Source organism: Pelecanus crispus, chromosome 1, assembly GCF_030463565.1.
Source record: "Pelecanus crispus isolate bPelCri1 chromosome 1, bPelCri1.pri, whole genome shotgun sequence".
In the NCBI taxonomy this organism is placed as follows: Eukaryota; Metazoa; Chordata; class Aves; order Pelecaniformes; family Pelecanidae; genus Pelecanus; species Pelecanus crispus.
Genome location: NC_134643.1, coordinates 168,352,428 through 168,378,728, shown reverse-complemented (window position 1 = coordinate 168,378,728; position 26,301 = coordinate 168,352,428). Strand labels below are relative to the sequence as shown.

Below are 26,301 nucleotides of genomic sequence, written 5' to 3'. Positions count from 1 at the left end.
CTGGCAGATATTTCACACAACTATAGAAAAACCCACGCACTTCTGGAAGGGCACCTAGAGACCAGGTGGGATATTTTTAGGCATCTACAACAACAAGGCCACCTAGGATTAAGTAAGCAAATACTGTCATTCATTTCTCATAAGAAGCATTTTAATTTTAAAATTTATTTCAAAATATTATGTGCAATTTGATACTAGAAGTTTACAAAAGGCAAGTAAAATGGACATAGAAATCCTCAAAAATATATGGAAAAAGTATGTTAACTCATTATTCCAGAGAATTATTAAGTACTGAGTCCATATGTGCAAGACATAGAGAAATTTTATCTATATAGATGTACGATAATTTCCAATAAAACTAATTTTAAAAAATCTTCAATCACTCCAATATAGTGAGATTCAATATTATCACGTCCTTTAAAGAAATCTTGAAATGTCCTCTACTGAAAACAGCTTCCTAAAGACATTGAAATTATCATTCTATAGGCTGTCTGGTACAATTTGCTTTATATAAATGAAGCCAGAGTACAGTTTATTTACAACTTCATAGACTTCAGATATTAGACATGCATGAAAATGCTTATATGTAGACTAATAAAATTCAGGTTTTTAAAATGTTAATATTCACCTTCCATAAATAAATTTATTTCAATGAAAACTAGAATTTTTAGTTTATTCTAGGGTTTATGATAAAAACAGAGAAATGTGCAAACTATACTTCCAGCATTCAACTACTGGCAGTATAGGAGAAAACAATTTATTGGCCCAGCCAATTTGCCCCAGCCCTCACAAGAAACCTTTGGCACTATAAATGGCTGTTACACTATATGGGTAGAAGGGGAAGATGTAACGCTGCACTAAAGATGCCTGCTCTTCAGCACTTCTCATACAATTAGGTACAAACATGGATGCACTGTGATGGGTAATCACAATGTAATGAGCACTTGGAGCTTACTGTCACATCTCCAATATTCCCCATGTGAAGGGGACTAAAAGTGATGTAAATGCTTGGATATGGCTGCTGATCCCTCCATGTTTTCCATACTTGCAATTCTATTCTCTCACCCACTTTTCCAAGCAGGTTACAACACTTAAGATTTGCTCCTGTATAATTTGCACTAAATAAGAAGTTCTAAAAAAATGCTTCTTACACCATCACAAGATACTAACAAGATGCAAATGTCAATATATTTTATGGAAACACTTAAAAGCAAAACTCTGAGAGACCAGCTGACAAATAGGCTTCTGGTCTTTCAGTCTCCAAGGCTGTAAAATTTAGCAGTGGCCAGAGCATTCCTGGGCACTGGAATATGATCCTCCACGCTACTGAACTCCTAAAGCTCTTCCTGGCACGCTGTTGCCCTGCACCAACTAACATTCTCCAAAACAACGTTCAGGCACAGTTTGGGATCATTCCCAAAAGTCTACAGTGAGCCCGTTTTGGAGGACAGAGCCGGAAGCAGAGATGAGGGATGTTCTGGGGGGATTTAATTTAGCTGCATGGGCATTGAGGCCTCCAAGTTTCTTGGCTGGACCTACTAGACAGCTAGCCACTTGCTGTGTAATTGGATGTAAACTATACTTGTTTTACCTGTACTTTACTCAACTGCAATCTGATTAAAGGAGCTGACTCATCTCTGCACAAGCCCTTGTCAAGTAACTTAACAGGAAAAACCCACTCCCCAGAACTCAGATCTGAAAATAGTCTGCTGATCTGGCATAAAGGTACATGCTTCTCTTCCTCAGTATACTAGAAACAGAGGAAGTTAAAATCAGTAAAAGAATAATTGCAAGAGCAAAACCAAACTGTATTACTTGCTATGTGTAATATTGTTGTTCACTGGATGATGACAGAGATCGAATGCCAAGACACAGGGGAGTGCAACACCGGGAAACACCAACTTCTCTAACGTAAGTGGGACTTTTCTTTTTCTTTACTGTACACTTATTCTGAGAGATATTTATTAAAAAACCACATTGGAATCCAATGTCAGAAAAAGCAGCTTGGTTCACTGCTCCTCTGGTTTATAGACAGGTATGGAGATCAGCCCCCTAAGGAGCCCTCTCCTTGTGTTTACCAGAAATGTGCTTCTTCTAGCCATCTGATCAGACCTCTCAGCTCTTACCTTAGTGCACATCCTTGAAATCAGCAGCATCTAAATATTAGCAAGCTTATTTTTAGGAATCATTTAAGTCTGACTACCCAGCTAAGCCTCAAATCTGTACAAAGCAGTCTTTGCTAACTTCGTATCTAAAACAATCCTGCTGATGCAGACTGAAATCCTAACTACTCTGAATTATTGTAACCTTGAACCTCTAGTTCATCAGACCTCTTTGCCCAAAATGTCACCAAGCCAGAATCCAACGTTAGCCTTAAACAAATCATCACTACAACTTCTGACTTAAGTAGAGCCAGTTACCTTCCTGTCAATTATCAGCCCTAAATCTAGTTTAGCTGACCCTGGTGGGTGCTGCTTTACCTCAACATCAGACCTTGCTGGCCAGGATCTTACTCCTAGCTTTCCTTTTCATCCCAGCCTGAGTGTTGAACCTAGACAGACTGCTACCTTCCCTTTTGGACTCACACCTAGACATAAATTACTTGTTCTTAGTCACTTCTCTGTTCCCCATTCCAGAGGAACACCCAAACTGTCCTTGCCTTACTGGAAGTGGATCCCAGGAGGCTGAAGCAAGGCAGGAGGCATGTTGTGCTCCAGCAGATCACCTGCTGGATCTGGACTACCAGAGTACTGGTAGAACTGGAGATTACATCAGCCTTGCAGTTCAGATGCAACCTTGATTATACTTTGTTCACTGACACAGCTTGAACCCTAGCTCTCATGTCCACCCCTTTCTTGGCTACAAAATAGAGATAAATTTCAACTCCATACTTAGACCAATTCAGTCAGGCTCTGCTGCTGCTGCCTTGCTTAACTGATCCTTCTTAACTCAAGCATAACTCTCATTTGCCAATCAATGTCTGCCTAAGCCTAATCCCAACCCTAACCCAAGCTCAGTGATCCCTGTAAAACCTTGGCTCAGCAATAACCACATGTCTCTGGGTGATGCCAGCCCTTTGCAGACCCTGCCATAGATCAACTTCTTATGCTGGCATGAACCACCTTAAGTCTAAACCTAATTCATTTGGTCCTCCCCAACAGTCCCACACGTGACCCTAACCAAACAGCACCATTGCTAAATCCTACACCTAGCCCAGTGACAAACTCTGGACATATCCTCACTGGATGTCATCAGCCAGCCTCAGTCCAAAACCTAACCCTACCATTATCCTCACAAGAACAGTTCCTGTCAGCCTCAGGCTTGACCCTACCTAAATAGCAGCTACCAACACCAGTCTTAATGAAGGCTGGTCATATTCATAGCTCACTGGCCTGAATCCAGCCATATTAATACTAGCTGTCATTAAGGCCAGCAATGTTAAGATGACCTCCACAACGATGTGTGTGTCATCCTACATTTTCCAGAATATCTTTTCTGCCAGCTAATGTGTGTGGAAAGATACATGAGTTGTATCAAAAATACAGGTTGTCTTAATTTCTTCAGTGGATAATTATACTACTGAAACATTATGTGCCTGGCATACTTTGACAAATCATTAAATATCAGTTTTAAATAATATTTGAAGACAATTTCTGTGCAGGTGGAATAGGAAAATATACCTAACAATAATGAAGAGTTCAGGCTGTGTACATTTCAAGTGTATCACATATTTGTCTGTTCTTATCTACTAGTTTAAAAAAAAACAATATTCTGACCCTAGTATTGGAAAAGTGGTCTTCTGGCCTATATTTAAAGGAGAAATCCTGTCTATTTACTCTGAAATATGAAATGCTAAACTACTTTTAGCCTGAGAGAAGTGTTACAATTATCTATAGCGGAGTATCACCTACAGGAAGCACTTTGCACTTGCAATATGAAAACCAAGGATGAAACGTAAAACTTGTTTGCTGTAAATTGCTGCGCTTCTTAAATATGTAAGGAATGTAAGCCATAGGTATAGTCATTATCTACTCCTTTAATTTATACTCAAATTTCACATCCAAAGAGCTGCCAGACTTAATCTGTGATTTTGACCATCATCTTTGAATTGATGCACTTCATATATCTTTCTCCTAACTAATCAATGGGAAGCCATATACTGCACATAAGCAGCATAAATATTAATTTTAAACCAAAATTTTTGACTTACCTGAGGCCTCTAAGTTAGGAGCCTAGTCATCTCAGACTCCTTCTACAGTCAACGAAGAGACACAGGCAACTTCAAAGAGCAATTCAGATCTTAGTTCAGCTGAACCAAACTCTGAAGGTGCCCCTTTTCTCTGTCAACTGCCTAGGGAGACTACTTTGACTAAATTTTCCCCAGGTGCTTCAGTTATGTCCCTAATGATAGCTGGGCCTTAGTCCACACCAAGTTTGAAGACTGAGTCATAGGTTTTAATGGACAATCTCATTATTATCTTTGCTTTTTAACTACTGTCTTCAATTCCACCTACCATTATTGACCTAACAAAGATTAAATATTGAACAAGGATCAACATTTCAAGAGTAACATAGGAGCCAAAGTCTGATTTTAAAATATGATTAAAAAATCATACTGAATCCGTTGCCTTTTTGTGAGACTTAAGTAATCTCTGAAGATAAGACAAGTTATATCTGCACAAAACCCTACAGCTAGCTCAGAAAGTGAGAGAAGAATGGTCAGCCAGGATGGCATTAAAGGCAGACTGTTAGCTCTCCCAAGAACACAACATGAACAACATGAACACAAGAGCACCAGGCTAACACAGCTTTTGCATTACTTTACACCTAAGACATCTCATTTGTAATTTGGGTATCTTTTCACAGCTCAGATTTAAGATGTGCAGAACTAATCTTAGGATGCAAAAGCTTCTAGGCAACTTTGAAAAGTGTACTTAAGTTCACATAAGAGAGCCTTTTCCAGAAATAATTTTCTTTCAAACAGAAGAAAAGAAAGAAAAGGAAGATATTCCATGTTCAGGCAATCGCTTGGTAGGTAAACTATAGCTCTTGTGATTTCAGAGATGCTCTGTGCTAAATAAATTCGTGTACAGAAGTTACCAGCAAGCACTTTCATTTTCATAATGGCACGAGATGCAGCCATGTCTTAATTCAGTATGTAAGTCAATCCCTTGAGGAGCTGTCAAAATTTTGGGAAAGACACTTTAATTTCTGCTAACCTTTATATCCAGAAATTAGGTAAGTTTAAAAAAAATCCAGAAGGGAAGAAAGGGGACAGACAGAGAGACCTGCAGAGATAAATAAAATAATCATCAGCAAAGGAATCTGAAGGAAACACCTTCTTTGAGGTTTCATAATAGACTGATAGTGAATCGTATATCAATGGCAGGAACAGCCTTTTCTATCTTGAGAAGTTGCATAAGGCGTCCCAGACTTCATATTTGGAGCAGCAAGAAATAAGGAAAGATCTGAATGACTCGACACAAATGGTCAGAGTACAGAAAATACTAATGTTCACAGAACTGTTTTCCTCCTCAGTCCAAATGAAAGTAAATGCACTAAGAAAGCAATGCTTGACAAGCTTGGTGTGTAAGCCCGTAGCAGCAACATTCTTCATAAAACTTGTTTCTTAAATTCAGGCCAATAGCTAAGCTACTTCCTGTGAGATCTCTTAGCTAGAACCAGCACTACTGTGTTGGTGCAATGAAGCTGGTTTGAATGAAAAATAATTGGATTATTTAAAATACTATTATTAATGATCTATATTTAATATATTATTACTTTACTCCACACAACATTTCATCTATATAATTTCACTTAAAAAGCTTTTAGTAATGAACAGCTACCTTGCATAGGTTAGTAAGAAATCTCTGTATTAGTAAAATAATTTTACCATATAATAAAAATCTCTTTTCCTTAGTTTAATAATTCTTAACACAACAAATATTTTGAAATCAACACTTCATATTCATCAGTTTTTCATTCCTCATCAAGTTATCTAAAGCTGCTGTTGTATACTGCTCCTTCTCCCCATATGCCTTTTCAGACCTTTTGAATTTGTTGAAAAACAAAAGTTCTGTACATTTTTATTAGATGAATTCCATTTCCTCTCCCCTTGACAGGTTTTTAAAATAATGATTGTTTATTATTAAATAGTTTATCATAGTTCAATTAATTTATAAAATGGTTTTAACATGCAAACATTTTACTTGCTCAAAGTTCGTTTTTCCTATTACTTTCCTACTTGAAGTGAAAGTACAGAATTAATTGATCGCAGAATATTAGTATGGTAACAATATTCTCCATTACTTTGCATATTGAGAAAAAAGTGAAAACTATTTTCACAAAACACCAAACGATATAAATGGAGGCTCATCGCTTCCCCCCACTACTAAAGAATATCACAGTGCCACTAGTTAAAATAACTAAATAATGATCTATATATAACTACAGATATACTCTGAAAGAACTATCTAGACAGGATGACTGTCTATTTTGATTATGTCTTCTGTATTTTTCCTCCTTGACATTTGAAGTCACATGAAAAATACAGTATTTCAAGACTTACAAACAAACATCTCCACATTTTTCTCTATACAAATTCCAGTTTACGCACATACCTATCCAGTATATGCATCTACCAGAAAATAAGTATATTTTCTAAAAGAAAACATAATTTTATTTCCTCAGTTAGTTTAATTTACCTTAAAGTCCTCTAAAACTATACACGTTGTAGGAAATAGTCTCAAATTATTTTGTTTTGTTTTTCATTTATTCTTTTCAATAGTGCATCTCTACAATTACTTCATAGGAATTCTCAATGCTGACGTACAGCAAAGCAATTCAGATTATGTTCTTTCAATATAACTACTCTTACACCTATGATTTGACAAGCAACACATTTGGGAAGACAGAGTGTTAGATTTGAAAGTACTGGATCTGGACCTATCAAAAAAACTCACCATGCATCAGTGGTAGACTTGGTTTAGATTCTTCAAGATGCTCTACAGTAGTGTTCACTAAAATAGCATGAAAGTAAAAAATAATGTAAATGTATTACAGTAAACAGTAACAGACATATACAGATTCATAAATGTTGCAGTATTTAATCATATTTATAAATTATGCAATTTTGGCATATTACTGTAAACAAATATTATACAAAGTAAAAATTGGTCCTTCACAACATAAAAGTATGTCTCTAGATATGCTTAACATCTTTAATACTTCTAGAACTGGGAAAAGAAACTAGTAATTAAATTGTCACTGAACTGGAATGTGAACGTGCACTAGTCAGATCGTCTCTTTGGTCATGTCTGTATGTTGTCTTCGTGTCCCAGGGAAGAAGCCCTGGCCCAAAGCTACTTAGTCAAGTCTAGCCTGATCGACACTTGTATTCCCCGAAGAGGATCTGCTGCATCCACGCTTCATATCAATTAGTGCAAACCTTATATATAACATGTATTAGGTGTAGCCTTGGAGTCAATTATCACTTCAATTCTACATTCCTCAGATCAGCTTGGGGCCTAGGAGCAAATTCACTTGTGTGCCATGGTCTGTGCTTCAGTGTGGCTGAATATGACCAGCCCCTGTTGAGAAGCCAGACAGCTATACCATTACTATACTCTCCTCAAACTAAACAACTTCCTGCTGTTAGATTCAGTTCAAGCCAATGTCCTGCTAATAAAGCAAGATGGTTTCCAGACTGGGATTACAATGAATCCAGCTGTCATCATCTCTTGCAATAAACTTATTTCAAGTCACTGCAACTGCAGCATCAACTATACAGGTGTTTGTGGTGCAGGACTACGTCCCAAAACAGTGTTACCGGGTTTAGCTATTTGTAATGGACTTCAGATGTTAAAGCATTGCACAGACAAAAATATCAGAGTTCTTAAAATTCTTTGAACATCTGTATCTTAACTGGTAGATTAATCAATTTTGTCTACTCTTTCAGTATTTTCCCTTTTGTGAGTTCTGCAGCCTAAGGACAGTCAAGCATGAAAAAACAATTAAAATTACACTTGATAAATCAAAGCCAGAAGTTGTTTATATAATACAAAACAGAGCTACTATATTTCACATCTCTTCACTACTCAAGCAATCAACTTTGTACATTAGAAGTCCTAACAGCTGCAAAATATGAACTTGGAAAATCAAGGCATGGAAACAGGCAGGCACCCTGTGAAACATAAATAAATTGCCAGTACTGATTTGATTTCAATATTTAGTTACCAAAATTGATGTCTGTATTTTTTAATGAATTGTAACATTTGTTTCAGCCAAGCTGCTGAAATCAGAAACAAAATTTGTTTTTTCTTACAGTTTGAACTTACCATCATATGGTTTAATGCTTGCAACTGATCTTGTGGACAATTCTTTTATCTAAAAGAGAAAAGACAGATACATGAATAGTTACAAAGGTACATGATCAATATCTAGAAACGCACATTTAGTGCAAAATACCTAGTTTCAGTACTATTCCATAACAGAAATTATTGTTTATGATTTGGGGAGAAAAATACTACTTTCGTGGAACCGTAGTCTACTGCCTAATGCATATTTCATTCATGCTCAATAGATGTTGAAGACTTATTTCTGTTTGTTGACTTATGTGAACTTGTGCTTTGTACACCCTGTTATTACAAGCTATAAAGTGAAATGAGAGCGGGCTTATAGGCCACTTCAGCACTTACAGTTTCAATACTTTCTGCTTCAGCAATTCATGCTCAATTTTGCAAGTCTAGCTCCACTCCAGGGAAACACTTAATTACACATTGATTTTAAATATATGAACAGTTCTCCTGTCTGCTCTGCAGTTTTGTCTATTTGACACCCAAGACATGCACTGAACAAAACTCAAGAGTGTAGAGGAAACAAGCTGGCTGTAATTCAATCTAAAGGAAACAGGAAACTTGTGAATCTTTCATCATTAAAACAATGTTCTGCACTCCAATTCCCGAAACAGAAGCTAAACCGAAACCATCTAGGCACACAGCCAATGTCAGCTAGACCTGGCACAAGGTATTGGACCCTGGTCCTCTTTTATTTATCCATTTGGATATAGTCAGTAGTGCCTCAATTCATTGTCCATTCAGTTTGGATTCTACAAAAGCATTAGCCATTTCTCAAGCCCTTCCAGTTTCCAGGTTTTGACAACATAGATGACCAGGCCGGTTAGCTCAGTTGGTTAGAGTGTGGTGCTAATAATGCCAAGGTCACAGGTTCAATCCCTGCTCACTGCAGGGGGGGTTGGGCTACATGACCTCTCAAGGTTCCTTCCAACCTAAAGCATTCCATGATCTTCACAACTGTATTTCACAAACACCAAACTCAGATCCCTCTGAGCCTATTTCACATCTATAGTCATACTGTTTTGTCTTAAAAGGTCACTTTATTGCAAGTAATTTTTCTAGGATTAAGTCCTCTATTGCTCCAGCTATGAAATTTGTTAAGGTGGAGATGTAAAAGCTATTATTTGTCTTTCCAATTCTTTAAGCACTTAAGTATAGGTTTAACATTAATCTTAGGAAAAATGCGTAAAATCAGATGTTGATTTGTAAACAATGCACCATCTAATAGAGGAATAGGTTGCAAGGACCACATAATCATGCTATAGTCTAAACTCCAGACCACCCAGATACTCACCCACCGACCACCTCAAAAAATCTATAGTTATGTTTGAACAAAAGTGTATTTTTAAGAAAAAACAAATCATTTCCAAACAAATAATTTCATAGAATCACAGAGTATCTCAAGTTGGAAGGGACCCATAAGGATCATTGAATCCAACTCCCTGCTCCTCACAGGACTACCTAAAACTAAACCATATGACTAAGAGTGTCGTCCAGATGATCCTTGAACTCTGACAGGCTTGGTGCCGTGACCACTTCCCTGGGGAGCCTGTTCCAGCGACCGACCACCCTCTCAGTGAACAACCTTTTCCTGATGTCTAATCTGAACCTCCCCTGATGCAGCTTCATTCCACTTCCTTGTGTGCTATCGCTGGTCACCAGAGAGAAATCAGCACCTCCCCCTCCACTGCCCGCCTTGAGGAAGCTGCAGCCTGCAATGAGGTCACCCCTCAGCCTTCTCTTCTCCAAGCTGAACAAACCAAGCGACCTCAGCCGCTCCTCCTAAGCCTTGCCCTTGAGACCTTTCACCATCTTGGTCGCCCTTCTCTGGACACACTCTAATAGTTTGATGTCCTTCCTGTATTGAGGCGCCCAAAACTGCACACAGTACTTGAGGAGGGGCCGCACCAGTGCAGTGTAGAGTGGGACAATCACCTATCCTGTGCTTGATGCACCCCAGGACATGGTTGGCCCTTTTGGCTGCCAGGGCACACTGTTGACTCATACTCAACTGGCCATCAACCCAAACCCCCAGATCTCTTTCCATGGGGCTGCTCACCAGCCTCTCGTTCCCCAGTTTGTACATATAACCAGGATTATGCCATCCCAGGTGGAGAATCCAGCACTTGCTTTTGTTAAATGTCATACAGTAATAATTTAATTAATTATTCTCACAGGGATAAATATGATACTTTATTTTTAGTGTAGAAGTCATGTATTTTCAGATTTCAAACATTAGATTTCATTATGATTATTTTGTGGTGGATTAAATCCAGTTCATTATCAGAACTTTTTCATCTGTAGAGGTCTTTGGTGACTACAACCTAGTAATCTTTTAACTTTGTGTTGAATTTATTAAAAACATTTGGTTTATTAATCCTTTCAAGTTGTGTTTTAATTCCTTGTGTACAGTCCTGTGCCTCTCTTCCAGATCTGTCTTATTTAGCAACATAATTTCCAAAGTGTAACCAAAATACTACAGCAATACTACTACAAATTGGCAATATTAACTATGCAACCAGAGCTATATCAAAGACTAAATGCTAGTGAAATGTTTCTCTGTGTCCTATGGTCTCTGAAATGTAGAGTGCTTCACAAAACAGACCTGCTTCTTCTGAGTAATAATCAGATCATTCTGCTCCTGAAGCCTCTGCCCCAATTCTTCTATCCTCCTCTTGTAAAAGGTGTTATTTTTATTCAAGTCTTCTCTCACTGATGATTTAAGCTTCTCAATCTGTGACAGCAGCTAGAAAGCAATCAGAAGAAAAGTAACTTCATATTAATATTATATAAAATAGTTTAATGGTATAAAGTTTAAACAAGCAAGCATCATGCTTAAATATTTTTAACACTATTTTTTTCAGCAAAAACATAATGCCTCCTGTGATTTCATTGGGACTTGCATATATTACAAAACAGTTATCTGGGTCACTTTTTATTTACACAAGGAAGACTACCTAAATCCAATACAAAGAAAGAGACATACAAACACATTGCTGAGATTGCCTAAAAATAAGATTGCAGGAAAAAGCATACAACTCTATAAAAATGTTTTAGTTATAAATAGTGTCAAATAATGATATTTTAAGGTGATGAGATGTGAATTTGCATTATAAAACTAATACATTAGCTCTGAATGTAGAAGAAAGGGAACAATATTTTAGGTGCACCATCCCAAAAGTAATACTTACATTACTCCTCCCTTATTCTATTCTTGCATTGTATGTGGGTGTATCATTAACTACATCCATTTTGGGGAATGTTCCATGGTTCCTCCCCACTGCTTTCTTGCCAGAGGAGAAGAAGCATTGGTCAGACCACTACGATCTGCTCAGTTCTTACATGGTCACGCAGATGAAAGGAAAATTAAAGGAAAAGAAGCAAGAGAAACAAAGCAGGAAAGAGATTAAAAAGAAATGCAGACATAAAAAAATCTGAGGAATAAAGCTTTGTATAGTAAAATATATAAACTGATGCAAAATAAAATGCCATGGTGTTTTTTCCTGGAAAAGCTGAACAGATTCTGTCTTAGAAAGCTATAACAGAAAAAGCAGCAGAGAACTGATAGAAAAGAGAAAAAAAGATTGAGACATATGCCATAGGTCCATGGTGGCAGACAGTACAGGGTAGATGAAAGCTACATGTTGGCAAGTTATATCTCAACTATTCAGCATATTCACATAACACAGAAAACACCGTGTAACACAGTGCTCACAGAATTAGTTGTGAGCTCTTCAAAACAGAGATACAGTTTCAGGCATCTGTCGCATTCTTACATGATAAATTCCATTTCAACTCTGGCCTTACCTGAAACTTTAAGGTTCTAGCATAACAGAAACACAGAGATAATAAATACATCTAAGAGGACACACTCTTATAAACTTTATATAAGCTTTCTAATCCAACAGATGTATTATAGCATATCAAGAACTACTGAAAAGGTAAGAAAATAAGAAAAAAGACTCCGTATAGTTTAAGTGTCTTGCTGTGCCACTTACCAGGGACTTTTCTGTCTCATGGTCATGATGAAGGGCTTGTATTCTAGATGTCCACTTACTTTCCTGCATAGAGGAAATCAATATTAAATCCTGTTAATAACACATTACCATTTAGTTCGATATATGCAGCTTTGTTTTTCTAAATAAAGCATAAATACTGAAAAGATTATTGATGATATGAAACTTTAGTAACCCTGTATTTAAGACCTAGAACAGTCATCAGCATGTTTTATACATCCGAGTGTGGTTTTCTTACCAATTACTCTAGAAGCTACATATTTGCTCATTGATTTGTATGTATAGTGACTGTGAGTGAGAAATACACAAGTATTTTCATACATGTCTGTGTATTAACAATAAGGGTAGTAAGAGCAGGGGTTCTTCCCCCCAAATAATGTCATTTCAAGCATTCACTAACAATGTATTTTGCATAATGATGACAAAAATCAGTATTAATATATGAGTGAACCAAACTTTCTTTGATGAAATAAAAACCCATAAAGTAAAACTCAAGAAGTTTTCCACATCTTTGAGCAGAAGTGACAAAACTTCTGGATCATACCAGCAGTATATGAAGACCTTCACATCCCAAGAACCATGAAATATGTAATGCATGTGACAAAGTGCCAAAAAAAAAAAAAAAAAAAAAAAAAAAAAAAAAAAGTAAAAAGGTTTGTGGGTATTTCTAAAGGCCTCACAACTCTTTTTTTTTTTTTTTTATAGGAACAACCTGGACATGCAGGTGAGTCTCAGAACAATGCAGTGCTCTTGGCCTCAGTGGCCCCTCCTAGCTCAATCTTTCCTATAGGTAGGACTTGGATTGCCCAACAGCTTTGCACTAGCACCAGCATCTGTGCTGGTCAAATGATATAGTCCTGGTACAGAAGTTGCACCTGACAAGCTCAAGTGCTTCATATGACTCAAAAGCCACCATCTGACAAATCCTGTCAGGAAGTTTCTTAACATTTTTTTTCATCTTGGAAAATGGAAAGTTCCAATTCTTCCGTAAGTGGCCTCACAGATAAGCAAACATAAACGGTTTATTAGAGGCTTCTGGAACTGAGCTGCAACCATACTTGGTAAAGCTTAATATATTTAATAATAAAGAATAAGAGAATATTAATAAATAAATAACAATTTATTTATAAAGGATAAGGGAAATAATTCCTCGATTTCCATTATAGAGATTGTACTAAATAGCAGCAAATCTTTAAAACCAGCTATTTTAGACATTGAGAGGGATGAGAATTTTACTTATGGATTTAAAATCCTACTCAAGAGATGTACAAAAATGAAAAGAACACAAGTAGTCTGTTAAAAGCAATACATAAAGTTACAGCGTTACCTGTTTTTCAAGAAGTTTAACCACACTGTGATAATCCTGAGGACTCTGAGCTTTCTCTTCTGTAAATTCTTGGCTGTCTTTCAGCGTCCCTAAATTGGATTTTTGTTGCACATTGGACTTTTGTAATTCTAACAGTTGCTAAAAGGCAGGGGGAAAAAATGAAGACCCAAATAGGTATACAGATTTTGTTTCATAAAACTGTCATTTAATACAAAATTTACTTTAAACATAACTACACAGAGATTGCATCAGACACTTCTCACATTTCTCATGAGTTCAGCATTTATCAAGTTTCATGTAATAATTAATATGTACATCTAACATAAATATACCTTGCAAACATACACAGGAACTAGCAGCTACGAAATATAAGCTGCTTTGGTAATGCCGTACGTAGTTGTTTTCTGACCCACCTACACTTTTACAATTCTCTTTCCAGTCAAAACTTTGGAAAGCATTTCCAGAGCATGTGCTGAAAACACATACAGTTCTACTGTCAGGACTATAATGCAGAGGTTAGTCCCCTCCATGCTAGTTATAAGAATATTGATACAAGGATACCTTACAGACAGCAATAATAACAATATCTACTAATCTGTAAACAGGGACTCAAAAGTTGAGGAGTAAGAAAAAACTGACATAGTTGCTGAAGCCATAATTCATTCATCCAAAACAATGCTATTAAAAAAAGAGCTGAAATTATGTTAATAAAGTACCAGTATACAAAGATACAATTATGGCTATCATCCAATAATTACCTTCAAAGTTTTGTAAGAAGACCTCTAAGATGACTACATCACATTTCAAATAAATGAAGTTCACTACCATCTACTGTAAAGGATTCATGCCTTCAAACGTTGGAAAATTTAAATCACTTACATTTTCTAAAGTTGAATTTCTTGAAGATAACTCCTTAAGCTCTTTCATAAACATCTGTTTCACTTTTTCTATTTCATCAGCCAATTTCTCTTTTTCCTCCTCTTTCCATTTATGAAATGATTGTAGAATTTCTTCCTCTTTTGATTTTTGCTGTTCACATTCCTGAAATTATTTTAAAAACATTATTTGTTATTTTTCCCTCACATGTAATATTAATTCAAGCACCCAAACTATGTTTGGGAAACAGTCACTTTCAATGGGCAACATTGTGACATCAAAAAACATGAAAAAACACCAGTTTCTGAAGAATTCTGGGGTAGCAAACTATACATTTTGCTAGCAAAACAAGTATGCTTCAAGAAGTTTTGGTAGTTCATTATTTTAAAGGGGGCCTATAGGAAGGATGGGGACAATCTTTTTAGTAAGGCCTGTTGTGACAGGACAAGGAGTAATGGATTTAAACTAAAGAAGAATAGATTTAGACTAGACATAAGAAAGTTTTTTACAATGAGGGTGGTGAAGCACTGGAACAGGTTGCCCAGAGAGGTGGTGGAGGCCCCATCCCTGGCAACATTCAAGGTGAGGTTGGACGGGGCTCTGAGCAACCTGATCTGGCTAAAGCTGTCCCTGCTTACTGCAGGGGGGTTGGGCTAGATGACCTCTAAAGGTCCCTTCCAACCCAAAGCATTCAATGATTCTATGATTTGTCATTGAATAACACATGAATGACCTTACTTGGTCATATCAAAGATCCACCTAGTTCAGCATCCTGTTTCTCACAGAGGCCGTAAGTGTACAGGTGGGAAAGGATAATAGCAGGGCAAGCAAACATGCACGTTCTCCTCAATAGTCTCCAAGCTGCTGTCTTCAGCTCAGAGGACTTCCTCAGCCTGATACAGTTTTGTAAACTTAGTAACCTTTGATACATCTCTCCTCATACACTTTTGCAGTCGTCTCTTGTGGCTGCATCAGCTTTTAGCAACTGCAACATCTTTTGCCAATGAGCTCCGCAGGTCTAGTACAAGTTGCATGAAGAGCCAAGTACTTTTTTTGGTTTGAATCTGGCTCCTGCTAGGTTTGTTTGATGGATGCTAGGTCCTGAACTGGAGAAGAGAGTGAATGATTGATACCTATTTACTCTATGTAACTCATGACTACTTCGCAGTCTGTATTTAGAATGGCTGAGCATGCTGAGTTGTCAGTCTGAAAAAGAGACAACAGCTTGGTGGGGATGGAAGGTGAGATACTAATATCTGCTAAGACCTTTAAGATTATCAAGTCCAACTGCAAACCTAACACTGGCAAGTCCACCACTGAACCATGTTCCTAAGTGCCACATCTACATGTCTTTTAAATACCTCCAGGATATTTAATTCTATCATATCCTTTTTGAGATGAAGGGACTAGATCTACACAGAGTATTCATGCTGTGGCTTGCACAGTGATTTTTCAGAATAATTCATAATATTTGATTTTCTTTGCTGGCTGCTACTAACCACTGGGCTGACATCTCCTATGAAATGGTTGTGAACTATGTATCACAACCTGAAGATCTCGCCCTTCAGTAATAACATTCAGCTCAGAACCCATCATTTTGTAGATGAAGTTAGAATTATTTTTTACCCGTATACATTTACCCCACTTTATCTGTCAAATTACTTTTGCCATTCTGTTACCTAGTCACTCATTTTTGTACAGTCCCCAACTTGTTCAAAGTCCTGCATTTCACTGCCCAGAACATACACACTTTTTAGGCAACCTCTACATCTTTTCATCACGGCATTCACTCTGATTTGTTCTCTGACTAACTGTAACAAGTAATCATTATACACTTATGAAGAACGGGATCTTCTGTGTCCTTTCACCTCAGAGGGGTAGAAGGGACCAAGAATTGGAAGCATGACAGTCTTTATCCAAATTCCCTCCAGTAGTGGTTCTCCTAAAAATAACACGAGGGAAAGATCTTCTGCTCTTTCAATCAAAAGACAGCAACATAATGATACCTGAATCAACAGTGGATGTCAGTCATAGCAGACAAACTGCATACAGCCACACTTCACATTTGTATCTTCCCTGACATCCCAGAAAAACACAGAAGCTTTGAAGCTTCTTCTTGTGTAACACTGCAGGCTGTAGCTTCAGGACATTTGATACAGTCCCCTTGTAGTTAGGAGTCTCAGCTAAGACAACTGACTTCACAATAAGCCCCTAAGGCACCAAAAAATCTATGCTGCACTGTTATGAATGCTCCAAATTCCATCTCATAAGAAAAACAATGCTTCAGGGGCAAGAGAAATATGTTATAATGTACCTCTCAAAAGTGAGGCACCGAATGAACGAATAGAATACCTAGCAGATGTCCACATAGGGCCAAGGCCCATTATTCTGATAGTGCTCCTAAGTGAAACTCTACCCACGCTCTTCATTTGGTCATTCAGTACTTTTGAAAATTGAAAAAAACCCAGGAAGTTGAATGATACTGAGAAAAGGGGAACAAGAGGACTGAAGAAAGGAGAGTCTGAAGCTGTGTTCAGGGAAAGAAACACTGCACGTTTTACAGAAGGTCAGGTTTTCCTCTGAAAACAAGGAAGAAAATAATTAATGATAGCCATGTTTTGTTTATTCCCTTGAAATTTAAAATGTAGTGTTTGTTTCCAAATGTAATGGTTGGCTTTAAGTTTGAAGGTCCTCAAACTCCACTAGGAAAGCCATGTAGAAGTTCTGAATACTGGGAGAAGGTTCTTAACAGGTTGTATTAACCTCCACAAAACACTGCTGTTGAATGTGATACAGGGCAAACTGCAACATGAAGATCAGCGTTTAGCTCAATCGTTAGAAGTATCTTGTCTCTTATGCCAAGAATTTGCTCGTCAAATTGAAGTGCAAAGCCCCTCCCTGTTAAAAAAATTTCCATCCCTATTTTGATAGCAAATTATCAGATTGTATTTACTTAAACAGAAATGAAGATTGTGAGATGATCTGAGATTATCAAGCTTTAAAAAAAAAAAAAAAATTAAACAGGTAACGTAGAGATTCTTTTTTCTCCTTATGAGCCAGTAAGCATACTTACAAGATGCAGTATCGTCCTAAACAAAGCCTTGCATTTGATTACAAATAGATAATTACTGTTTTTAAATCATTCTGGTTTAAGGTCTTTTTATTCACACAGCAGTAGCTAAGACTACTTTCTGCTTTGGCTTTCTGGTCAGCCAAATCCTAAGGATTTAAAGACCAACATACAAGTTCTAGATTGCTTTGTTTCTTCTCAGTCTCTCTTCCTTGAACTGCCTTACACCTCTGTTAGACAGTAAAGTTCTCCACAGCAAAGAATAAACCCTAGTCAGTTTATAAAGTCACATGTAAAAATCACAGTCATATCTAAGAAACACTTAATCATCACAAAATATCATAATGTCAAAAATAGCTTATATTTCACCAAAGCAGGGCAATTTTATCTGCTTCAGTAACAAGCCACACATCTTATGAACTGGCAAGTGCTAACAGAAATGTTGTCTCAAGTATTCATTTAAAGTATGTCTAAAATGGAAAGTAAGGAGAAAGTGGATGTTCAAAATGATGGGAGGCGAGGGAGGGCTATGCTCTTAACATCCAAGCACCATTGCTGACAGACAGACAAGCTGTAGACACATTTTTGTTCTGTTCCAGTTACAAAATGAGTGAACACAGTCCAAAGTACTAATTCTTTTGAAAGGTTCACGTTACTTACTACACATTACCTTAGAAAACCTGACCATATTAGCCTGTTGTTCAGCCTCTAACTGAGACTTGGTGAGCTGCAACTGCTCCTTCAGTTTATCAATCTCATCCTGCAGTTTGTCTGTCTTTGCTTTCCTCTTCTGCTCTGTTTGAAAGAAACACAGATTTTAAAAATGTTTGTTGCAGTTTCTGGAAACATGATACTTACTGCAAATGTGTTTCTATAGTGTTTCAATAACATCTTCATGAAGTGTGACTCACACAGACCATTTCCCTTCCTACTATCACGAGTCTCCAAAGATGGTTTAAATACATATGTTCTCTGGACTGCTAACATCCTCAAAGACTGAAAAATATCAGAATTACTGACATGTGAAATAGTTTATAAAATATTTACACAAAAAAGTATTATATGATCTAATTTCAAAGGAATCTAAGCAACACGGGCTCAAAAAAGGATGTATGAAGGACAAAGTGAACGTCAACGGTTCAATTCTGTTAGGTTTAATTTATTCTGAACAACTTTAGTAAGGAGTCCATTTGGAATACAACTTTTTATCTGGAATGACTTGCGGGAATGTCACTCTAAAAAACATTTTACGAACACGCAAAAATTGTAACAATCTTTAATCTTGAAACATTTTACCAATTTACCCAGGACTTACTAGGCTGCCCATCATCTGGGAATCTGAGCACAACACAGAATATTTATTTCAGAAATAACTGCATGGAGTATTTCCCTTGTACAGCCATTTCAGACTAATTCTTTATACGATAATTAGTTCAACTGGTTCTGCAGCTACTTCCACGATCATTTTTATCAAGTACAAAGTGGACAAAAGTTTTTTTCTTCTTCCAATACATTAACGCTTCTTCAGATGCCTACTCAGACCCCCTCACTTCTCCTGTTGTTTTATTTGCCTGACAAACTACAGTTCAGACCTTGCTAGATTCTTCCCACTCTTTCTCCTCCCAAATGCTCTTTTTTCCTAATCTAATCTAATTTTTCCTTTTCTAATCACTGCCATTTGCCAGCACTTGTCAGTCCTTAGCAATAAATCATAAGCATGGAGCCTAACAGGAGGGAGAGAATGTAGAGATGAATGAAATAAACTTTGAGAGCAATGTTTTTCAAACTAAACATTTTTCAATCAAGAGAGACAAAAGTATATAAGTTAGTGGTATTGCAACCAAGGTTATCGTAGATACATGAAGTTAGATTTTCTTGACAGTTTCTTTTTCTCACTATATTTTAGAGCCAGTTTAGTTCAGGAGAGCCTGATCCTATTCAAACTGATTTCAGGTGAGCTGGATTATTTCTGTACTGATAATTGATATGTATTCACAAAAGGTACTTGCCCTAGCGCAACTTGTTCATCTTACCCACACCTTCATAACACACATGCCTAAAGAGAAATTGTGCTCTGAACTCTGCTATTGAATAAAGTATTCAGTGGGAATGCAGGTTTGAAAAGGTACTGTAAACACAGCATACAATTTTTTGTTAATTATTTTCCAGAGACTGAAACATGTCACCCAACACATTTCATCAGTCAGTGTTGCTTGTATTCACACAAATTGGTATCTGCCACCTACAAAATGAAATGTGAAAATCATTCTTCCCAGTTACACAAAATCACAGACTGCACATCCTCACTATATTTACACTTTTCTAAACTATTTATATCAATTTTTTGATAACATTAAAGTACATACCAATCTGAGATTCTTCTGGATGACGCCTTTGCATGTGACTTTGTAAAAAGGAATAGTTCATAAAAGCCTTTTCACAAAACTGACACTACAAAAACCAGATAAAAACATTTTAGTTATTATTAGTAGCATCCGTTTAGTAAGTATAGCGGTTAAGGTTTTTAACAGGTTATTACATTTTGTCTCAAAGTCAAAAGTAGGTAACTTTAATAAATTCCATTTCATAAGAATAATGACTACAATTCTCACAGTGCCAGATTTCTGTAAAGTTATTAATGTATTTGTGTTATTTAATGTCTCTCAGTGACTGGCATAGGCAAGAATCCCATTGTGCTAGGCACTGTACAAACTCCGAACAAAAAAGACTCTGACCAAGGAAGTTTAAATTCAGATATAAACCACAGATAAGAGATGAATATAGATAGGCAGAGAATTATAAGGAAAAAGTAACACAATACTATTCAGCAAAATACACACCGACTCCAGCCAACTAGCAGCTCAGGTATTCTAAGACTATTGTATCTTAAAAGAGAACACCATACAGTCAGGAAAAAAAAAAACCCAATAAAGATTGGTTTGAGTATACATAAATGAGTTGTAAGATGACAGCACTAGAAGGACCATAGATAGGTAAAAAGGTCAGACATTTCAACCAAAATAAAGTAACAATACACAATTTTGCAAGAAAAGGTACATACATACATTAGTATGCTACCTAGCATCCTTCTGAACTGCAAACTGTTTAAATTACTCTTCCTAGAATTTACTTACTATTTTTTAATTTGAATTTTAAGTTATATTTTAAGTAAAATTTGGATCCTACCCATTTTAAAAGATGTTTTTTGTTCACCTTCAAAGTACATTCCACTAATGTTCAGAATGTAAAAAACAGATTGGTACATCTGTTTTTTGGTACATCAGAAGCTACATCTACAGATTTTGCAACATACTGGTAAGAATGTGAATCAAAGCCCCTAATCGCTTTAGGCAGGGTTGCTTGTTACCTCTTTCTTTCAAATAAATACTTGTTTTTCCAAATACATATATTTTAACAAACCACAAATACTCAGCTGAGTCCTTTTTCCTCATCAATGTGATATGACTGTAAGAGACTGACTTAGCAGATTCAAGACCTTATCACCATAATCAAATTCCCAGATTTCATCTAATATTTAAAATACTGCCACCGATAGGCAGGTAGGCTATTAAATATAGGTATCTTTCAGCAAACACTAAAGCCATGAATTATTAAGACAAATTTTGTTGGACAAATGCCAAAAAGTGCTAACACAAAACCAAAGTAGAGAGATACAGTATGGCAGCAAAGCATTGCTGCTGACCAAGAGGGAGCTCACAGTGTAACAGATTGCACATGATTTATGGAATGAAATTGGCTGTGAAATAATGTTATTCATTCAAGCACAAACTTCATGTCAGTTTGACTTGCTGGTAATGAAAGAAAGCTCTTACTGCAGGAGACAGGATTAACACAGGGAATATTTAGGTTTTGAATTATGTAACATTATTCTTGCAACTACTTTTCACTGTGTTAGACACAATGTGCACTTTATGCCTACATTGTGCATGAGAATATAAGATTAAAAATTATCATTTAAAATTAAGTTTGTATTCCTCAGATGAAGATATTGACCAATGAGTCTTAAATTTATGACTTGTAGGTACCAGTACCATTTTATAGCAGTATTTCATGGTTGAACTTACATTGGGGGTGGGTTAAAGGCATTAAATCTGAATTCCAAAGCATGGTTACATTAGATATAAAGTGTGCCTCCACTAAAAAAGCCAAATAACTATTTACAGGCTTGTTTGCTAAACAGCCAAGACTTTAAGGGGATGAAACCTGAACTACCCTCCCAGGAACACCAGCAAAACCCTTATTAGCTGGCACTGCAAATCAGCCAAGACCATGGCACACATAAATAACACACAGTTCCTGGCTACAGATCACACTGCTGCCCTGCATTTACAAATCCTAGGAACAGTTTAATTTATCTCTGGCATTCACACTCAGAATCCTGAAAACACTGTAGGAATGGCAGGAACGTCACTTCCTGAACTCACTTTTCCCATGTGAACCTAAATAACTTCTAGAGATAAGAATTTACTAACAGAGAGGAAAAAGGGGGGGAGGGCAGGTGTTTACTTTATATGAAATTAAACTAAAAATGGGAAATAGCTTTCCATCTCTGCTTTATTGTAAATGTCACTGAACAGAAGATTAGTGATAAGCCAAGATCACCTACCATGTTCTTCAGCTTCCACTGAGACAGATGTATCCTACAAATATTTCAGGAAAACTTGGTAATATTTAACTGGCAATCACAGTATGAGAATTACTTAACTTTACACATAAAATCATGCATGCAATCAGTTTTCTTTTGCAACACAGGACAGACAAACTGCTCTGTAAGTTGCATAAAGGCTTTTTAAAACGATTCAACATTAGCAGCTTGTCCTTAAGACTAACGCTCGAATGCATTGAGACAAGGTTCCCATGAAGTCTGCCATATGTATAGCCCTACTCTTGGGGCATAAGGTATCTTTTCCCCTACAGAAACACTTAGGCCTACTTAGCTGATGTCTTAAAAAAATGAACTTTCCCAGCCTGCTGAAATTGGTATTATATTGTGGGATGAGATTGTACACACTGTAAGAAAACCTGCATTGGTTCTGTACTGCAACTATTCCGTGATTAAGGAGAATTTCAACAATCAGGACTGTTAGTATCCCAAGAATTTAAAAAAAGGAAGAAAACTATAACTTTAAACATATAAACACAAAGAGCTAGCCTGAAACCATGTCAAGTCTGTGTCCAGTGTATTCTCTAGACTTCAGACTACATTTGAAGCTGCAGTCTGCATTCCTGAAACCTGCTGAAAAAAGCCGAAGCTGAAAAATATTTAAATCAAACTATTACACCCAGAACACAAAAACCCCTCCCAAAAAAACCAGAGTGCCATGACACAGAGAGTCAGAACAGCAATGTACTAAGGCTCTTAGGGAAGATCCTTATGGAACAGATTGCTGTGGAGTTAGGGATGAGCTACCTGACTGGGGCTCTCTACCATCGTGCCTGAGTCACTTCTGAGTCACACACACAAGTAGAAACTTTGTGCCTGGAGAATGTTACTGCAGGAAAGTGACAGCTTGCAGACAGGTAGGTTACCGCTTAGCGCCAGTTCTCATGTACTCGCGCTGTGTGTTTTCTGACCGTGTAGCTGATAGGCAAGGAGAGACAGCAACAGAAAGTAGTAACGTGTTTATCGCAGGTTTTGTATGTGCGTGTATCTGACACTGCAGATGCGTCAAAAGCGAATCCAAGAATAAAGAGCACTTGTCAGTAAAAGGAGGATTTGTTAATGATAGAGCACTCTCCCAAACATCTGTGATACCAGCCAAACGTCTGTGAAACACAGATGGGAAGTGAAGCACCTGCAAGCGATGCACTCCCTTTTTGCAGGGTCACCGCTCCCTGCAGCTCCAGCCTCTCGCCCAGCAAGCGACTGCGCCCCAGCAGAGGGGACTGCTCTGCCACCCGTCCCCGGGGAGCCTCGGAGCTGGCAAGGTGTGAGTGACCGGCTCGCCAGGACCTCTCCTCTCACCTGGTGGTAGCTGGCTCGGGCCTCCAGCATCATCTGCTGGGTGCTGATCATCTTCTTCCTCCGGCGGCACTCCTCCTTGAGCCCCTTGATCTCCTGCGAGCGGTGGGCCACCTCCTTGCCCAGCTGGTCGCGCTGGGCCTGGGCGGCCCGCAGGGCCTCCTCCAGGCTGCCGAGCTGGGCGCTGAGGTACTCCTGCGAGTGCAGCAGGTACTCGGTGCAGAGCTGGGCCAGGCGCAGCAGCTTGAGCAGCAGCGGGTCGGCGGGGCCCTGGCAGTGGGGGCAGCGCTCCCGCTCGGCGCTGCAGAAGGTGACGTGCTCCAGGTGCTCCTGCAGGGCCGCCACGTCCCCCTCCCGCGACACCCGGCCCACGTCCACGGCGCTCAGGCGACGCCAGTCCGGGCCCTCATGGCGGCCGCGGAACTGGAAGGCGGGAAACGGCGCCGGCCCTGCGCCGGCCCCGGCTCCCCCCGCCGCCGCCGGCGGGTAGTAGGCGCGCTCGGTGAAGGGCTGCGGGAGAGAGACACGGCTTAGCCCGGGCCGGCACCCTGCCCGCTGCCCGCCCGCCCCGACGCTCACCATCTCCGGGCTCCGTCCTTCGGGCTCCGTCCCCGGGGCTGCGCTCGGCGCCGGCGTCCTCCGCGTCGCTATGGCAGCCGCGGCCTGCGCCGAGTGAGCGGGGAGAGGCGGCAGTGAGGCCCGGCCGCGCCGCCTCCCGCCCGCCCCGGCCCGGCCCCAGACACCTCGCCCGCCCCGGGCCCTGCGCCGGACACCTCGCCCGCCCCGGGCCCTGCCCCGTCCCGTCCCGGCGATGGCGGCAGCCCGGGACCGGCGGCGGTCTGGCCGTCGCCGCGCAGCCCAGGCACGCCGCACCCGCGTCCCGCTGCGGGGACTCGGCTCCCTGCTCGGCACAAAGCCCGTCCACCTCCCCGTCCCGCTGTCTTCTTCCCCCGGGACCTCCGCCTTCTCCCGGCAGCGTCGCGCTGATTTGCCCTCTCCCGCGGATCCCAGCGCTCCTCCCGCCTTGGAGGCCGTAGGCTTGTACCAACGCGTCCTTTACCACCTCCACACCCTACTCACATCTACAAACGTAGCCTCAGCTACACCATTACGTATATGGACCCTTACCACAGCTACACAGCCCGTGTTTTCTCTCTTCCACACCATGGAAGCCTATACACGGCACCCTATAGACCCATTTCACTTCACTGCATCCACGCACCTCCCCACCCACCACCCTGTCCCTCCTCCGTGCTGCTCCTGGCTCACAAACCTTCCTCACACTACCATAACGTTACACTCCTCTACCCCCCCCCCGTTTTAGGCCCTTCTCCAGCCCCACCTACTCATGTGGTGACAAGCCGTCACCTCCCCACCATCAGCATATGGTACGTATGCCATTTCTCCGCACATCTGCTTCACGCTGCTGCGTGCCCGGGTGCCTCACCTGGTAGCTCCATGCAATCTCTCCCGTGCAACTCCATACCCTCCCTGCGCCCGCACACCAACCTCCCGTCAGGCGCCTTCGCACGCCTTCCTCACCCTAACGCAGTCATGCGCCCTTTGCATGCCGCTGCCACATGCCCTCCTCACCCATCGCACCAACACACCTCTGCCTGCTGTCGCCACGTACCAGACCCTCTCTTACAACCATATAACCCTACAACCTCGCCATGCCTGCCTGTCACTCCTGCCTCGCTCCACCAATCCCAAACGCTTCATCCCCACAAAGCATCTCGCGGCTTGTGTACATCACCTACTTCACCATCCCGCGCCCAAATACTTTTCTTCAAAGGCAACCGACAACTGACGCCTATCTCCCTGCCTCACCACGATTCCTCGTACTCCCCAGCTCAGTGTTCCCATTCCCCTGCTCCTGCTCAGCTGCTTCAAACACTGTCCCCAGGCAGGAGCATCCTTCTCCTCCATCATACAAAATTATCCTATTCCCTCACTCATCCTTACTACTCTTCTCCAAAAACCTGCTCTTCCTGTTACCTTTTCTTAATATTTCAGTCCCTTGCACTGCCCTGCCTTACCACCATGTTCCATGTTTATAGCTACCTGGCTTTTCAGTCCCTTCCACACACTCTTCAGTTTCTCATCTTTCTGGTCACTCGTAAATATATACCTCTCCAAGAACATTCACACCATACATACTTGATCATACCCTCCATTCCATCGCTTCCTCTGCACCATATATCATAGACTCACAGAAATGTCATTCACAAGGGACCTCTGGTGATCATCTAGTCCAACTTTCTGCTCAACGCAGGCCTATCACCAACACTAGTTCACATCACCTGTGGCTTTTAAGATGAACAAACAGTCCATGACCTCTCTGGGCAACCTGTTGCATGGCTGTGCTCTCCTCCTGATGAAAAAGTTTTTCCTAATAGCTCACCGAGTATCTGCTACTATCAAGAAGAAAATGGTTCTGATAGTTTTGTGACTATTCTTCAAGTAACTGTAGGCCACTATCAGAGTGCCCCTTTGCCTTCTCTTTACCACACTAAACAAGCTCCACCCCCTCAAACTCTTTTTGCAGATCCTGTGCTGTAGACCCCTAACCACCTTGTTAGCCCTCCTCTGCCCCCTTTCAATTTCTCCACATCCCTCAGGCTCCCCCTTAATATTTTCCTCCACTCATCTCATAGGAACTTGCAATGAGCCTC

General features: G+C 39.6%; 1 protein-coding gene across 1 annotated transcript in view; it reads right to left on the bottom strand.

Moving 5' to 3' along the window:
* DZIP1 (DAZ interacting zinc finger protein 1) overlaps positions 1–25,555 on the bottom strand; it is a 37,768-nt gene extending 12,213 nt beyond the window's left edge. Inside the window, exons 1-10 of the mRNA XM_075717954.1 lie at positions 25,392–25,555; positions 23,630–24,680; positions 20,010–20,094; positions 18,314–18,438; positions 14,577–14,738; positions 13,698–13,835; positions 12,353–12,415; positions 10,960–11,100; positions 8,337–8,385; positions 6,963–7,019 (exon numbers count right to left, since the gene is read on the bottom strand). Coding sequence (XP_075574069.1) covers positions 6,963–7,019; positions 8,337–8,385; positions 10,960–11,100; positions 12,353–12,415; positions 13,698–13,835; positions 14,577–14,738; positions 18,314–18,438; positions 20,010–20,094; positions 23,630–24,680; positions 25,392–25,555 — 2,035 coding nt within the window. The remainder of the gene's footprint in view (positions 1–6,962; positions 7,020–8,336; positions 8,386–10,959; positions 11,101–12,352; positions 12,416–13,697; positions 13,836–14,576; positions 14,739–18,313; positions 18,439–20,009; positions 20,095–23,629; positions 24,681–25,391) is intronic.
* Between the last annotated feature and the right edge of the window lie 746 nt (positions 25,556–26,301).